This window comes from Oncorhynchus clarkii, chromosome 16 (genome assembly GCF_045791955.1).
Source record: "Oncorhynchus clarkii lewisi isolate Uvic-CL-2024 chromosome 16, UVic_Ocla_1.0, whole genome shotgun sequence".
NCBI lineage: Eukaryota > Metazoa > Chordata > Actinopteri > Salmoniformes > Salmonidae > Oncorhynchus > Oncorhynchus clarkii.
Window position 1 is genome coordinate 43,831,337 of NC_092162.1, and position 16,453 is coordinate 43,847,789.

Consider the following 16,453-nt stretch of genomic DNA (forward strand, 5'->3'; position numbering starts at 1 on the left):
TAGGCCTGGAGAAGGCTGAGCTAAGAGCAAGATGGAGTTTGGCCTGAGACGTATAAGTCTTAGTTATAAAGGCAAATCCGGGACGTTCTGAAGAGATGGAAACCGCCCACTCTGCCTGATGTTAACATCAGTCACTCACTTTGTACAGGACGTAAATCACCAGTGCCAGCAGAAGAAGTCCAGCTAGTATGGCCAAGATGATGATCCACATTGGCACAGAGTACTGGCTGTCCGGCTTGTTCCACACCACCGGGGTCACCACCTGAGGAGGGGGCAGAGAATTAGTCATGACCACCACTTATACTATAATAGCCTCGATTCCAGGCTTCCTGCAGTTTCCCAACAGCGGAGTGATGTACAAAACTTTTACATGCTGTATGGTAATGCATAACTAACAATACAGTAACATAGAGAGGTTTGGTAACATGGGTGTATTGCACATAGACCTACCTTTTTAGATCCACTTGGTAGCTCCTTGGGTAAGATGGCATAGGGCATCTTGATTACACTGAATCTTGCCAGGCACTCAAGCACATACCCTTTGTATGCTCTCTGAGGATGGAAGCAAAACAACAGGAACTGGATCAGATTGGATATTCATTGTGATTCTGCAAATAATTAGTGTAGGAGTACTGGGAAATTGCAGCTTGTATATGTGTTAGCGAGGCTAGTGTGGACTGGTAATGGGTGCACTTTGTCTTATATCCAGTAGGTGGCGGTCGTGTGCTGCCCAGAGATGCAACTCTATTTCCAGACCGGCTGTCTCTCACAAAACCCCTCTGACATTCCAATCCTATGAGAAGCCACGACCACCAGCTAATGAATTTTCAATGCACTCACACATAGGCTTTGTGTGTAAGGTCTCTCACAACTGCTTCTGTGGACATATACCATCCAGCTCTAACTAGAACACGATAACACTAGACACACACACACATACGACTATTGAAATTAGATTTGAATGATACTCTCTGTTAGCTACAACTTTCCCTTCATTTGGGCCAACTATTTGAGACAGTACACACTGGCAGAGTTTCGCTCTGAGCTAGCATTAATACCGACATCTAGTCAATACAATCCCATGTGTGAGTCTGACTGGACATTCATCTTTCACAGTCTTGAATTTGAGGTTTTGAGTGTTGATTTTTCCCCGTTGTAAGATGCTTAAAGGAATCATTCTGCTTATACTCAGCCAAACCTTGACATGAGAAAATACACAGACGACAACGTGAACGGAGACAGTCCGTCTCATGCAATCAGTGCCAATGTCATCTGGCAGAAACATGCATCTACATGTGCAGTGGGTTTGAGAGGAGGCCAGTAGTTCTGTCGGGTTGGTTTTAATCTCTGCATCTGAACCTGACCAAGATCCACTCTTCAATCGCAATTTTAAAAAGGTATGTAGGGGAGCAATTGTATGCAGAGTGGTTGGTTTCATCTCCAGTCCCTACGGTACGGTACGTACCTCGATGAAGGTCTCAGCCCAGATGCGTGAGCGCACTTTGAGGATGGCGCTGGTCCCCTTCTCCAGAAGACCAACGTCACACTGCAGCGTCCAGCATTCTACATTAGAGCAGGACTAGAGGGAGAGAGGGAGGGAGGAAGAGAGAGAGGGAGAAGGAGGGAGGGAGGAAGAGAGAGAGAAGGAGGGAGGAGGAGAGAGAGTGGGTTAAGGCTTAACAAATTACATAAAATATGCCATCATTTGAGATATGCCATGCAAAAATTGCTGTCCTCAGCAAGGAAAACCAAACAGCTACAAAACAAACTTAATTTGACATTCGGTCAGGCTTAATTTAACAGTAATTACTGTAAGTGCGTGAATTAAAAACTGACGTGAAGGTCAGTAAACAGGGAGGGGGTGGATGGGAAGAGCAGTAAGGGCAATGTTAACTCTGCAGGCCAAATAAATAGAACAAAGAGGTCAATGTTATGATCCAATGCAGGGCTGCTTCCAATTAGAAAGATTGAGTGAATGTCATGAGACTGTAAAAATCCAGCATGCAGTCGACGCTCAACATTATTGCCCAACCACCAGCTCCCTTTTCACAAGACTGTTAGAATACACAATCTTAATTAAATCCTCATAATGGTAGCTGGGCGCTTTGCATTGTAAACCTCCACAAACTGACTTTTAATGCTGGCGTGTTAGACAGACCACCCCGGCCGGATTGGGCGGTTTTGGTGGGCTTCCTGCGGGAGCGAATTAGTTTGCCTATTAAGACAAGAGCCAAGGAGGGCAAATGAATGCAGGAGGAGAGGGTGTAGTACACAACCCAGTACCTACCCTACTGCCTGTAACCTCCCTCAGGGCCTTACAGTTAAGACAGGCTTAATAACGGCATTACAGTGACAGACAGACAGACAGACAGACAGACAGACAGACAGACAGACAATTGTTTCCAAAATATTACACTTGATTAAAACTGGAGGCTAACTGAGGCTGGGGGAGGCTAAGGGATTCTGGTAGGCCTGGGGAAATGGTCCATTTGGATATGGTAGAGCGCCAGATCCTCCCTAGTGGGGTGGCCGAGGTCAGGGGCAGGAGCTGGGAGGGAAGCTTCTGTTCCCACAATGAGTAGAACAGCAGTGACTGGCTATATAATAGACCTGCAGTGTGTGTGTGTTGAAGTGTACAATGGCAGCTACTGTGTGACATGAATGTAAACAATAATTCAATCTACATTTTCCTAGATTGTTCTAAAAGCCATTTAGAGACAAAGCTCACAGTGCTACTTCATTTACAGGCCAGACATAGCGAGGGGTCTCTCTCATTTACCAGTCCCCTACTACAACCAGATTCAATCAAGGGCCCATACAACGGCATTATGCACAGCTCTGACCACTAACACACTTTCTCTTGAAACTTATGTTTTTATTAACAGAGACGTCTGTTCTTAGTTCCAACTCAGCATAGAAACTGAAGTGCTAAGAGTGAAACAAAGAATGGCGGCCTTTATAGAAACGTGTCATCGGGCAGGCTTGATAAACGAGGGGCGGTTAAGAGCGACAGGCGGGGGGGGACAAAGACCTCTTTCACCACTCTGGGTAGTGACAGACCAATGAGGGGGAGAACAGAGGGAGAGCTACCTGTTCCCGGTGCTGGTTGGATCAATAGGGCCAGTGTGTGCCAGGGGCAGTGGTACTCACACTAACAACACCACGGAGTGGAAAATTAGAGGGCGGTCTGTGAACTAACCAGCGCATCATGCGCCTGGTCCCACAGATCCCCCTATTTCCATGTCCCTACTGCCCCAGCTCCACCCTCCCAGTCTCCCTGCAGCCCTTTAATGTTAATCACCACAGCGGGACCACCACCACCCCACGCCCTCTGACCCCTTCCTCTCAATTACCTTATAACCTCATTAGTCAATCCCAGGAGGCTTTCCAAGAGCAGGGCCAGAGCCACTGTCCCAGATCAATACATGCCATGGCTTCAGGCAACTCAGAGGAGCAGAGAGGCAGAGGTTCAACCCTCCAGCTCAGCTCTATTCCAAAGGAAAGTCTCTAGTCACTTCCATCTACTTGTCCTGTTTTGAACTATTTGAAATATTTGACAACATGAAATACCACCAGAGGCAACAACAAGCGCTACTCATCACTCAAAAAGCCAGTTGCATTAATAGCACACTGTTCCAATAACTCTCGCCATCTGTCCTTGCTAAGGGCCTCACCAGGTTAGTGTGCTCAGCCAGCTGGTCTCTGTGGACGTCTCTCCTCTCGATGTGGTGATCCTGGCCGGGCACAAGTAGGGGAGGCTGCTCTGTGGACGACTGCTGGAGCTGAGGAGACCGAGGGAAAGAACATACACCACCCATTAGGACAGAGACCTCACCCATGAGAGACGAGCAGACCACCCATTAGGTCAATACATTACAGACAGAAACCTCACACATGGGAGACGAGCACACCACCCTTTCTGTCAATATAGGGAGTGAAGTTAGTGACCCATCATTATCCTTGTTATTAATCTAGTGAATGTGAGGTCTCATTCACATGGTTTCCCATAGAAACACACTGTAGTGCGCAAAGAAAATCAGATCACAGCTAAATGGGAAACCTCTCCGGCCTCATCTCAGCATCTGGCCATTTAGAAGTTTGAAGCGGAAACAAGCGACTACCCAAGAGTCATCGGTTCCCATGAAAAACCTGAGGCTTAAACCCTGCAGAAGGGGACCTAATGTTAGAAGTTGAGTGAGTGTATCAGTACAGAAGAGGTTCGTCAAGCTGTGCTGAGCTGAGGGAAGTGCTGAGAGATCAAAGTGTTAGTGGGGATGGTGTCCTGGGTGGGGCTGGTTAGGGCTGGCTGGGCAGGGAGGGTGGAGGTGGGTGTAGAGACTGTTAATCACACACTGAATTAGAACCTGTGGGACATCTTCACAGTGCCCGTCTCTCTGAAGTGTTCTAGCCTCACACAGATGTCTGTCAGCCTCATGTGACCCTGAGAAGGGTGTGTGTGTGTGTGTGTGTGTGTGTGTGTGTGTGTGTGTGTGTGTGTGTGTGTGTGTGTGTGTGTGTGTGTGTGTGTGTGTGTGTGTGTGTGTGTCTGTCTATGTTGACCGAGCGAGACAATGAGTTCAAGACTTGCCGTACTCTTGCACATGTGTAAACAACTTTTTGCAAACAAGTGTTAACATAAACATTAAAACATTGAAATAACTTTCCCCCGTCATACATCAAAAGACATTCCAATGATTGATTGCTCACCTTGAGCTGCATGTAGTTGATGGAGTGGTTGGTGGTGCAGTTGAGGGGTCCCTCAGTAGAGATCTCCAGAGGGTAGAGGAGACCCTGGCCCTGAACACTGAGAGGACAACTGAGCTGAAGCACTGTGTGGCTAATACCACTGGGGCCTTTGTTCACCAGCTGACAGACAGGGGAAAGAACGAGAGAGAAAGGGAGAGAGACGGAAGGAAAGGCAGAAAAAGAGAGCAATTAGTTAAAATAATATTACAAGCATATAAACCCTCCCCCCCAGCTAGTCTTTGCTAAAAATTAACCCGACCCAGACTGACCCAGACTTCCAGGAAATGGCATGTTGGTGTGATGTCATCTAAACTTGAGCACTGTTTTTCTGTGAACTGTGAAAGGTGGTCCGGTGTGATGTCTATCACGGGAGACTAGGTTGCCCTTACAAATTGAATTAGACCTGTAATGATGTGAAGCTCAAAACAAATCCCTGTGCTTCCTGGAATGTGTATCTTCTCTTTCTTCTTTCTCCTTTGACTTGTCTGCAGCCCCAGGAAGTAGTGTCTGCTCTGCTTCTACACAAAGGTTAGTGTCTGGTCTGGTCTGCTTCTACACAAAGGTTAGTGTCTGGTCTGGTCTGCTTCTACACAAAGGTTAGTGTCTGGTCTGGTCTGCTTCTACACAAAGGTTAGTGTCTGGTCTGGTCTGCTTCTACACAAAGGTTAGTGTCTGGTCTGGTCTGCTTCCACACAAAGGTTAGTGTCTGGTCTGGTCTGCTTCTACACAAAGGTTAGTGTCTGGTCTGGTCTGCTTCTACACAAAGGTTAGTGGCTGGTCTGGTCTGCTTCTACACAAAGGTTAGTGTCTGGTCTGGTCTGCTTCTACACAAAGGTTAGTGTCTGGTCTGGTCTGCTTCTACACAAAGGTTAGTGTCTGGTCTGGTCTGCTTCTACAGAAAACAGCTAGTGTCTGTGAAGTACTGTCTGCTGCTACAGACCTGCTTAAGGCCAGAGTCTGCTGTATAGAACTCTCTGCCATACTACATCCTGATGGGTCTGCTGTATAGAACTCTCTGCCATACTACAACCTGATGAGTCTGCTGTATAGAACTCTCTGCCATACTACATCCTGATGAGTCTGCTGTATAGAACTCTCTGCCATACTACATCCTGATGGGTCTGCTGTATAGAATTCTCTGCCATACTACATCCTGATGAGTCTGCTGTATAGAACTCTCTGCCATACTACATCCTGATGAGTCTGCTGTATAGAACTCTCTGCCATACTACATCCTGATGAGTCTGCTGTATAGAACTCTCTGCCATACTACATCCTGATGGGTCTGCCCAGCCAGCTAGCAGCTATCCTCCTGGAGGGCCTCTGGCTCCTTTCATTGAAACATGTCCACTCACAGTTTGGCTGCATTCACCTTTGTCTATGCACTGAATGTCTCATTGGATCTTCCCAACCTAACCTTAATCCTAATCCTAATCCTAATCCTAACCCCAATCCTTTGACTCCTTACCTCATAGACGTGTTGGACTCCAGGCCCGATGTCCTGCTCCACCTGGGGGCTCTTGGACACCTTCCAGTTGGGGGGAGGGAAGAAGACCTTGTCTGGCCGGGAGACTCTTCAAAAGAGAGGGAAAGGAAAGCATGAGACTGTGTGGGGAGAAAAATAAAACAACTTTTATGGAGTTGCAAAGGGTTTTTGCTCTGATGGGGGAAATCTAACACAGAGATTCCTCCCACCCCTGGACTTCTCTCTGACTTCCTCTAGACTCACCCTTGTAAAATAACATCGGCCTGGACAACCACTTCCAACCTGTAGGGAACCACCTCGCTGTGGGAATTATTCTCATTTTTACTGTGGAGGGAAAGCGAGAGAGGAAGAGAGGGTGATGAATCAGAGACAACACACCTCTGCAGCTATATGGTGATATTGGAGTACTGCGGTATTTTCGATGGTCTGTGTCCTACGAGTTTAGCCTTGAATTATTTTGTCAGTGACACATAACACTGACAAAATAACACACATAACATGAGGCCCAGCTCAAACGTATGCCTAGAGAGGCGATGGAACGGAGTCATACCTGCGGATCTGCAGCTCAAACTGAACCGTCTTGCGCGTGTCCTTCAGTCGTGGCACAGTGAAGCGCAGACCTGCCCACAGCTGCAGACGAGGAGAAGCAATGTGATCAGGGACAAGGGGTCGATGTCAACATGATGTGAGGCGAGAGAGTTCCAGATGTCTAAGGGGGATGATGCAACCAATATATCTAAAAGCTAACCTTGTAAGGGCATTAGGAAACGTGTGCACTATTTTTGATACTATTTAGACACATACAGTACAGCGACGGTGAGTAGACTCTCTGTTATACAATCATAACAGCATAGCGGGGGCCAGAGTCCCCGAAAGGATAACAGTCCTGTCCTCTCTTTCGCTCTCCTCCCAACTGTTCTGTTGTCTTCAGGGGTCAATCGGTCAGTCAGTCGGTACTCCCTGTCTGCCTGGCTGGCACATACACAGCTGTAATACACCTGGGCCTGCAGGTCCAGACAGTCTGGGACTTCCTGCTTACAGTGTTCTGTTTTGCTGCCCTTTATTTCAACTGGGATTTCATGCCTCTTTTTGTTTTCCAGCGAGTTTAGAGCTTTTGCTGTTTAACTGTGTAGTGTGAGTGTGTATGGAACTGCAGATGTGCACTGTAAAAACAATTAGAACACTGCTCATAAACATTCTATGCCATTATGAATTATACCTAACGCAAAGTACAGTATCCTCAGCACATTGGGTACTACAATGGCTGGATCTATACTATATGTTTGTTGCATACTAAAGTTTTTACATTTTTGTTTACACTTTTGAATACAACCATTCTATCAGAAAACCTTCTTAACCTCTCCACCAATGTCCACTTTACAGTCTTCCTCTGCAGTCAGACACATTAGGAGGGAACCTCTGCTCGGAGCAGAGACGTAGACCAGCTTCTTGCTACTCGGACAGGAACTTCCTCTCTGGACACTGCTGTGACATGAAAAGAGAGCCTTTCCTCTCCAGTTCAGTTCTCTACCGCTCAACCCCTGGACGACACACAACCCCTTCCTTCACACACTAGGAAACATTGATTTTGTGCTAGCCTCAATTACTTTTCTACCACTAAACAGATCTCAGAGGGCTAGACGAGCTATTCCACCAGCCATCAACACTCATCAGAACCAATGAAGAGTATTGCTTAAGAGTAGGGCCAGGACCATGTGACCTAACCAGAAAAAACTGCTCGCCCCATTCATAACCAATGCTCTTCAGAAAGGTCTTGGAGTAGAACCAGGCCCAAAGTTTATTTTTATGTCATGTGACCTCATTCTCATTCTGATGGAGACCAAGATGGCCGAAACAAACATCAATGATATTTCACGCCAAGAGCCAGAGCTGCTCCTGTTTTCCACCCATGTGACCTAACCAGGAAATACTCCTGACCCTTCTGATGACCAATCTTCAGAAGGGCAAGCAGAACATGAATCCTTGACTTACGCTGGTGCCAGACTTCATAGGGTTGCCCAGGTCACAGCTGAGGTAGCGGGTCTGGTTCTCTGTCTCGTAGCTACAAGTTAGCTGGGTCAGGCTCTGGGGGGGGGGGGGAGAGAGAGAGAGAGAGAGAGAGAGAGAGAGAGAGAGACAGAGACAGAGGCACAGAGACAGACAGAGAGAGACAAAGAGAGAGACAGAGAGACAGAGAGCAAGGAGAAAGAGTGCTGGTTTAGAAGCATATACATTCATATGTGTTTGTCATTGGTTAGAACACAACAAAGAAGAATCATAGATACAGGTCTGCAGATCAAACACCAAGAACAAACATTTAGTTCCATTTTGTGATTTCATAACTTCCATAACAGCCTTGTTCCTTATAGATCTATCATCACAAGTCTTATGAGCCAATAGACTGTGACTCTTATATTACTTCACATCTAATAGTAGTGTTGGGTTCAGGTGAATGTTTAGTAGTTCCTCTCACCTCGTTATTGCGGGCTATACCGCTGTAGTCCGCTTCAGGAGGCAGCACCACGTACAGCTCAGCCTCGTAGGCCCCTCCTTCACCCTCGTTCCGAGCGTTGAAAGTCAAGGTCAGTGAGTTGTCGTCACCTAGGTACGCTTCCTTCCGGTCCCTGAGGGCCCCAAAAAAAACAGAAATTGATTACTAATCGGGTCAGACGTCAGGTGGTCGGGTCTCCGAGTGTAAATAAGATTCGGGAGAGGTGGGAGAGGGTGCCATTATACTAGAGACAACTGTGAAGGCTGTGTGCACAGTGTGTACAGTATAAAGCAGTGTCAGGTCACTAACATACTTGCATGTTCTGTTGCTATAGCCTGATATCCGTGCTTCATCTCTCTCGAAATGGGACACAGCCCAAAACACATCACTTAGATTCATGTCAGGAAATTCCACCTCCCCTCCCCTCCCCTTCCCCTGCATCCCCCTCACACACAACTTTTCAAATGTAGCAACAAAGTCATACATGCGTTAGAGCACAGAATAGGAATGTAAAACACCTCCCCTTCCACTCCCTCCCTTTCTCCCTCCCCACATTTCTTCCTCCATCTCTCGCTCTCTTTCTGAACACAATGAGAGAGGAATTCCACACGAGGGCCACACAGACGCTTCTAATTAGAGCTGGACTCATAAAACCAGGCAGAGAGAGAAAGCAACATGGACCATATTTCAAACACTGATCTTCTATTGGCCAACTAGCCAGCCAGCCTAGTCAGACTCCAACAGCCATCACGCTCTTTAAAGAAAACAAAAGGGATACATTGGAAGAACCCACAAAAACCTAAAACCTCTCTTAAGGGGCAGTGGTGGTACAGGTTGTGTGCTTTGGCAGGAAAACAGTATAAATATTTTGATGGATACAATGCTGGGAATTTCATGATTGACCCCTTGCCCCAAGCTACTATTAAACAAAGCATTTAAATTAATCATCACTATAATCTGACTGCCAGAGGCAAGTAGTTCATGCATTTCCTCAACTGAAATCCCTTATAGACAAATGTACAAACACCTTCCTAATATTAAGTTGCACACCCTCCCTTCCATTTTGCCCTCAGAACAGCCTCAATTCGTCGGGGCATGGACTCTACAAGGTGTCAAAAGCATTCCACAGGGATGCTGGCCCATGTTGACTCCAATTCTTGACACAGTTTTGTCAAGTTGTCCGGATGTCCTTTGGGTGGTGGACCATTCTTGATACACATGGGAAACTGTTGAGCATGAAAAACGCAGCACTTAAATATTTTGCCTTGCCCATTCACCCTCTGAATGGCGCGCGCGCACACACACACACACACACACACACACACACACACACACCCCATGTCTCAAATCATCTCAAGGCTTAAAAATCCTTCTTTAATCTGTCTCCTCCCGTTCATCTACACTGATAGAAGTGGATTTAAGTGACATCAATAAGGGATCATAACTTTCACCTGGATTCACCTGGTCAGTCTATGTCATGGAAAGAGCAGGTGTTCATCATGTTTTGTACACTCAGGATACGTGATAGACTTTTACAATAGAGAAATGGAATTAGCGCGCAAACAAATATGAACATGAGAGGGCAGAAAGAGAGCAAGGGGGCATGTTATTTTGGAGAAAAATGCCCACAGATTTCTCAAATCGAAGTATGGAGATGCTGTGAATACTACTTCAACAGAAGCTGATAGGAGGCTAGAACTGGTTGGCACACACACACACACACACACACACACACACACACACACCCCTCTCCATACGTTCAAAACAAAACCCCTTTCATCTCTCATGTCTCTTTCCCCGAGCTGCCTGACAACCAATCCTTGCACCTAGACCAGGGACCAGCACTTCTTCCTGTTTCCAAAGCAGAGTAGTATCTTCTGTGAGTGGAGCATTGTGGGTGTAATAACAGACTGGTCTGCTCTGCAAGCTAAACTAAACAAACGGGTGGAGCACGACACAGCTTTATTTATCCATCAGATCAGAACGACAACAAGGCCGACTCATCTGTATAGTTGGGTGAATAGTTCAACCGTTCATCATACACAGTAGATATATTCTCCTGATCTAGTGGCTTTCATGGGTGTTTGGAATAACTCACCCGTGCACCGCCAGCTTTAAGTCAGGAACACAAATATTGTCTTCTCCACAGTCCAGCAGAATCTGGGCCTAGAGGAGGAAAGAGGAGGAGAGGAATAAGTCCAAGAGTGACAGAGCTTACACAGGATCCACAGTTCCCATTAAAATGAGGCCTACACTTCTTTCAGTTTGACTTAACATACAGAATTAGACACGTTGCTTTGGTGGTGAACATACAATGGAGTAATTGCAGCGGGATAGGACATGTCGTGCAGACCAGAATGACTAATACATTCCAGTCCGAGCCCCAACCACCCACCGCCTCCTAAGCAAAGTGTCATCACTACAGACCAAACACCTGTAATAATAACCCTGTTAAACGCTCTTATCTTCTGGGGGAGGTTAGTGACTATGACCGTGTGTGATGACACAAACAACCCTAATTCAGCCCTGTGTCTGACTTCACGTCCTTTCAGAGAGAAATGGGTCGATAAGAAGGCAGGAGAAGCCGTCCGACTGTGTGTAGGGTGACAAAACCCCCTCCATCATAGAGTGTCCGACTTCCCCTTCAGGAGAGGGGACGGAGGGACCAGCAGGCAGGAGCAGCGCCACAACGCAGCCCAGAGACAGGAGGACAAGAAGGAGAAGCGGTACGCCAGGAGGGCCTCTCTGGGGAGGCCAGCAGCTCTCTGTCCACGCATCCACCAGCGCCGCACACTGACGCCCACACCACTAGCGCTCTGCAGCGGACCACAAGCTAGCCACACGCGACGCCACCCAGCGCTCCGCATGCAGGACCATACATGAACCAGGGGGAGGGAGGGGCTGAAGCTGGTACAGAGACATGGGGGAGGAGGGGGTAATCTAGAGGGCTAGAGGCTATGGTGGAAATACTAGAAAGACATGAGCTAAGCAGTAAAGGGCGCCCAGTAACCACTGAACGTGTTTGTGTAGCAGGGAAAAGCCCAGGCTTGACGTAGGTAATAGTTGCCCCGTGCGATTCCATCACAGTGTGATGATCATGATGACGACGAAGATAATAAATAGAAGTAGATTAGAAAGAGAGCGCACTGCCTCCCCTGTCATTACACAGCCGGGCTTTCTAATTTAAGACACCGGGGTAACCATAGTAACCACCAGCTCACTCACTCTGCCCCTTCAGCGTGTGCTGGCCTATATACAGACTCAGTCAATCAGGGTAAAAGCTATTTAGATTCCTATCCTGGCTGCCATTAAACAACAACTGGCAGAGGGAAGCCAGATGAATAGCGTGCAGTCAGTGTATTGAGGGTACCGTGTGTATAGTAAACAGTTTCACTCAATAACTGTGTCAATATCAGCGAAAATAAATCACGGCCCCTGTGTGTGGAATGTATCAGGCATTCACCCATTCCAGCTTCACTCTCAGAGTGGCGTTTTGTGGATCCATTTTTATTATGTTCCCATTGCTCTGGCTTCACGGCAACATGTGGGGCACATTATAGAGAAACGATTAAACTATGCAGAGAGGCTTCGGTGATCTCTCACTCTCACTCAGCAACCAGAGGGTGTGAGAACTGGGGTGAGCCAGCAGGTATATGTAACTGCCAAAATAATGGAAACACTTGAGTAAATGCGAGATATAAAGTATATTGAAAGTAAGTGCTTCCACGCAGGTGTGGTTCCTGAGTTAATTAAGCAATTAACATCCAATCATGCTTAGGGTGACATGTAAAAATGCTGGGCAGGGCATTATTTTAGTTACCTTGGCTATGCCCCCATAGGATGACAACGCCCCAATCCACAGGGTGGATGAGTGGTCACTGAATGGTTTGATGATCATAAAACGATGTAAACCATATGCCATGGCCGTCTCAGTCACCAGATCTCAACCCAATTCAACACATATTGGTGATTCTGGAGTGGCGCCTGAAATGGCGTTTCCTCCACCATCAACAAAACACCAGATGATGGAATTTCTTGTGGAAGAATGGTGTCGCATCCCTCCAATAGAGTTCCATACAGATGTAGAATCCATGCCAAGGTGCATTGAAGCTGTTCTAACTCGTGGTGACCCAACCTCCTATTAAGACACTTTATGTTGGTGTTTCCTTTATTTTGGTAGTTACCTGTATGTAGCCTATGCTGCAACAGCCAGCCCAGTACAAACGATGCCATACGGAGGAATCCATAATAAGGTATCATGTATCTGATTAAATCCAGGCTGTAGTGAGTAGACATCCCCTACATTCACACTGGGTATCAATGATTCATGAAATATGTTATCTGAAGTTCAGTTTCAGTACTACAACAACATAGCTTTATCAGGGTTCAGTATTTAGCTCTTGGTTGGAGTGTAAGTACAATACACCACATCTGATGAATCCCTAGCAGCTTTGATACGACAAGTGAACACCAATGACAGGGTTTAGTACTGCCCTGCTCCGAGAGAGTAAAGAGAAATACAGAGAGAAAGATGGAGGGGGGGGGGGGTCGAACTGCAAACTCGGCCAGGGCCTTTCCCAAAACACTCCAATCCAATCCAGCGGTTATTGTTGAGCTCACATAGGGTGCAGCACGCCACAGCTGAAGGCAGGCAGCCCACACGCTGAGTCCTGCTCACGTCTCTCGCTCCCTGCCAGGATAAAACTGGCAAATCTACACCAGATGGCACATGGCCTGTGTGCTGCGAGCAAAGGGCCCCAGAGGCCCCACCCAAAAATATCCATTAACCCTGTGTGTCGGGGTCTTACTGTGCACCTCTCGGTCGGAACACGACTCCTGTGATCCGTTACACAGCCCAGCCAGGCTGAAAGCAGCTATTCCTGGTGGGGCAGTCAAACACTCTCCAACTCCATCTCCACTGTACCATGCACACGCCTCACATTTCTCTTGTTGAAAACTGCTTTCCAGACCCTCTGGACCCCTTCCCAGCAGAGCAGTTTGGAAATCAACAAGGAGAGCAGCCTGAGTCGTTCTGAGGGGGTGGAGGTCTAGTCAAGGAGAAAACATTACCATCAGCTCTGAGTGAGTGAATGGATTTCCAGCCAGGTCTTTCACTGCGTCTTGTTCATTAAAACGTGTGCAGTGCTCCACCTCAGTAGATATACGGGGCCTGTTAACGTCGAGTCAGTCTTCAGGGTTAGGAGTGCAGTGCTGGGGGGGGGGGCAGAGTCAGACAGGGGGGGAGCGTATTGAAGTACCTTCTGCTCGATGAGCTCGGTGGACTGGTAGTTGAGGATGGGTCTGAGGCCGTGGGAGTCGAAAGCTGCCTGAGGATCCAGACTGAAGTTGAGGGAGATGTAGATGGGGGAGAGCTTATCTCTGAACTCCTTATCATCCTGGAGTCAAATAGAGAGAGACAGGGTTCATTAGAAAGAGTGTGAGTGTGCACTTGTGCGCGCGTGTGTGTGTGTGTGTGTGTGTGTGTGTGTGTGTGTGTGTGTGTGTGTGTGTGTGTGTGTGTGTGTGTGTGTGTGTGTGTGTGTGTGTGTGTGTGTGTGTGTGTGTGTGTGTGTGTCTTACCCTCAGATAGATCTTGGTGTCATGACACACACGCTCTCTGTTCCGCACCCTCACACTCCTCGTGAGCACTGTCTGCTGGGAGTCTACAAACAGAGCCCTCTTCACCCCTCCCTTCTGCTTGTGCTTCAGACGGTCCAACTGCACCTCTACCTGGAAGTCTGGAACACACACACACAAAGGAACACACACACAAAGGAACACACACACACACACAGGAACACACACACACACAGGAACACACACACACACAGGACACAACCATGAATGTGCCATTGTTTTATACACCATCAATCAGACATTAAAACACACTTGCACACTCAAGCAAATAGAGAATCCAGACTATGTAGTTTGTTTACCATATGCTACAAATAGCAGAGTAGCCATATGCATAGAGGGGTAATTAGTGGAATAATTGCTGAAGTTGCGTAAGAGGAGCCTTGTGCTTTGATTGGAACTCATTAAAAGTGGATCGGGGAAGATATGGGGATTCTGGAACCCAGACTCTGCTCTTAATCTCTTTGTCACGATAAAATACAGAGCAACAACAAAGTCATTCCACATACATGCAACAACTTGTTATATAAATTGATATCCGTGTGCAATTGAAAGTATGGTATAGTACGTCATCTGGACCAGATGTGGACAGTTGGCTCACCTAGGTTGTCTGGGAGGTACTTCCCATTGGCCGAGAGGCAGAAACTCAGGTTGACACTGTTTCGAACAGAGGAGAACATAACAAAGACATGATGATGAGGGAAGCATATGCATTCATGGCAAAAAGTCAACAAACACGCACAGACACCGCACTCATTCCCTCTCTTCCTCTTCTCTTTGGCTAAACTCTAACTCTTCAGTTTTCTTACTTTACAAGACAAGCGGCATAATGGGTATCACTGTATAATATGGCGCAATGGGTAATGTTGGGAAAGGCATCTGCCTGCTATAGCCAGCCAAGCTAATAACATGGTGTGTGTCCCCCAGCCCAAGCCCCATCCCCGGAGTTTAAGAGGATGAAATTGAGCGTCATCTCATGTAGCCCCACAGGCAGGACAGTCAATCAGTGTCTGTATCTATACGGGCCGGGGGGCTCTTGCTCTCTCCCATGACATGAGCCACAGCTTCCAAGAGTCAGCAACCCAAACTCCAAGCCCGACAACCAAACTCACACTGGCGGGAAAAGAAGGAGGGAAGGAGAGAAGGAGCGAGGGAAAGAGATCAAGGGAACAAGTGAAAAAGAGGGAGCGAAACCGACTAGTATAGACAGAACAAAGGAAGGAACATATTTGAAAGAGAATGAAAGAGCCAGAAAGAGGATGTCTATATCTAGGATATATATCCATTATATATTGTGCTCTTGTGTCTCTAGGTTTTTTAGTGTTTGAGTGTGTGCATGCGCACGAGTCTCCACATCCTGATGTTTCCCAGCTGTGTTCCACCACCAAACAATATCTCATTCAAAAGCCACTGCCAAACCTCCTGACCCCTCACTCGCCCTCCTTCCCTCCACCCCCACCTACATCCCTCCCCATCACCAGGCAACGCAGTGTAATCAAGACGTGTATACAACAGTTTCCTTTATGGATCTGGGGACTAGAGAGAGAGGGGGGGGGGGGGGGGGGCCAGCAGACACACAAGCACAGTGTCAAGCATGTTGAGCAGCACAGCCAGAGATTAGAGGAGCCCTGTTCTGTTCTGTTTCCTCTCCCATTGGATGGGGAATACCATGCAGCACATTCAAACGGAAGGGGAAAATAGCTGCCAGCCACAATGCCCTTATTCAGCATTTTATTTTACTTTTTCTCCTTTCGAAGAAATATAATCTGTTATGAAGTTGCTGTGATAACAGGTCACCACCACCAGATAAGACTGACTGTTTCTCAAGTAAATATGTTCTCAATGGGTCTTCCTGTCTAAGTACAACTGAGTGCCAAAACACGTTCAGCAAATTAAGTCTGGCCCTTACTTATAAAGAGTTTCAGTGTATGAGTGCTGATCTAGGACCCGTTTAGCCTTTTAGATCATAATGTATAAGAGACAGCACATCGAAAGGGGGGACCTGATCCTAGATCAGCACTCATGCTCCGAGATGCTTCACATACAGGCCCAGAATAAAGGCCCAGGAGACTAGACAAGTACTCAACAGGAGACCG

General features: G+C 47.2%; 1 protein-coding gene across 1 annotated transcript in view; it reads right to left on the bottom strand.

Moving 5' to 3' along the window:
- LOC139368516 (integrin, alpha 5 (fibronectin receptor, alpha polypeptide)) overlaps nucleotides 1-16,453 on the bottom strand; it is a 52,194-nt gene that overhangs the window by 3,098 nt on the left and 32,643 nt on the right. The window contains exons 16-29 of the mRNA XM_071107506.1: nucleotides 14,959-15,014; nucleotides 14,304-14,461; nucleotides 13,982-14,119; nucleotides 10,822-10,889; nucleotides 8,706-8,856; nucleotides 8,225-8,317; nucleotides 6,783-6,862; nucleotides 6,476-6,556; nucleotides 6,215-6,320; nucleotides 4,708-4,866; nucleotides 3,675-3,782; nucleotides 1,466-1,579; nucleotides 451-552; nucleotides 140-262 (exon numbers count right to left, since the gene is read on the bottom strand). Coding sequence (XP_070963607.1) covers nucleotides 140-262; nucleotides 451-552; nucleotides 1,466-1,579; nucleotides 3,675-3,782; nucleotides 4,708-4,866; nucleotides 6,215-6,320; nucleotides 6,476-6,556; nucleotides 6,783-6,862; nucleotides 8,225-8,317; nucleotides 8,706-8,856; nucleotides 10,822-10,889; nucleotides 13,982-14,119; nucleotides 14,304-14,461; nucleotides 14,959-15,014 — 1,537 coding nt within the window. The remainder of the gene's footprint in view (nucleotides 1-139; nucleotides 263-450; nucleotides 553-1,465; nucleotides 1,580-3,674; nucleotides 3,783-4,707; nucleotides 4,867-6,214; nucleotides 6,321-6,475; nucleotides 6,557-6,782; nucleotides 6,863-8,224; nucleotides 8,318-8,705; nucleotides 8,857-10,821; nucleotides 10,890-13,981; nucleotides 14,120-14,303; nucleotides 14,462-14,958; nucleotides 15,015-16,453) is intronic.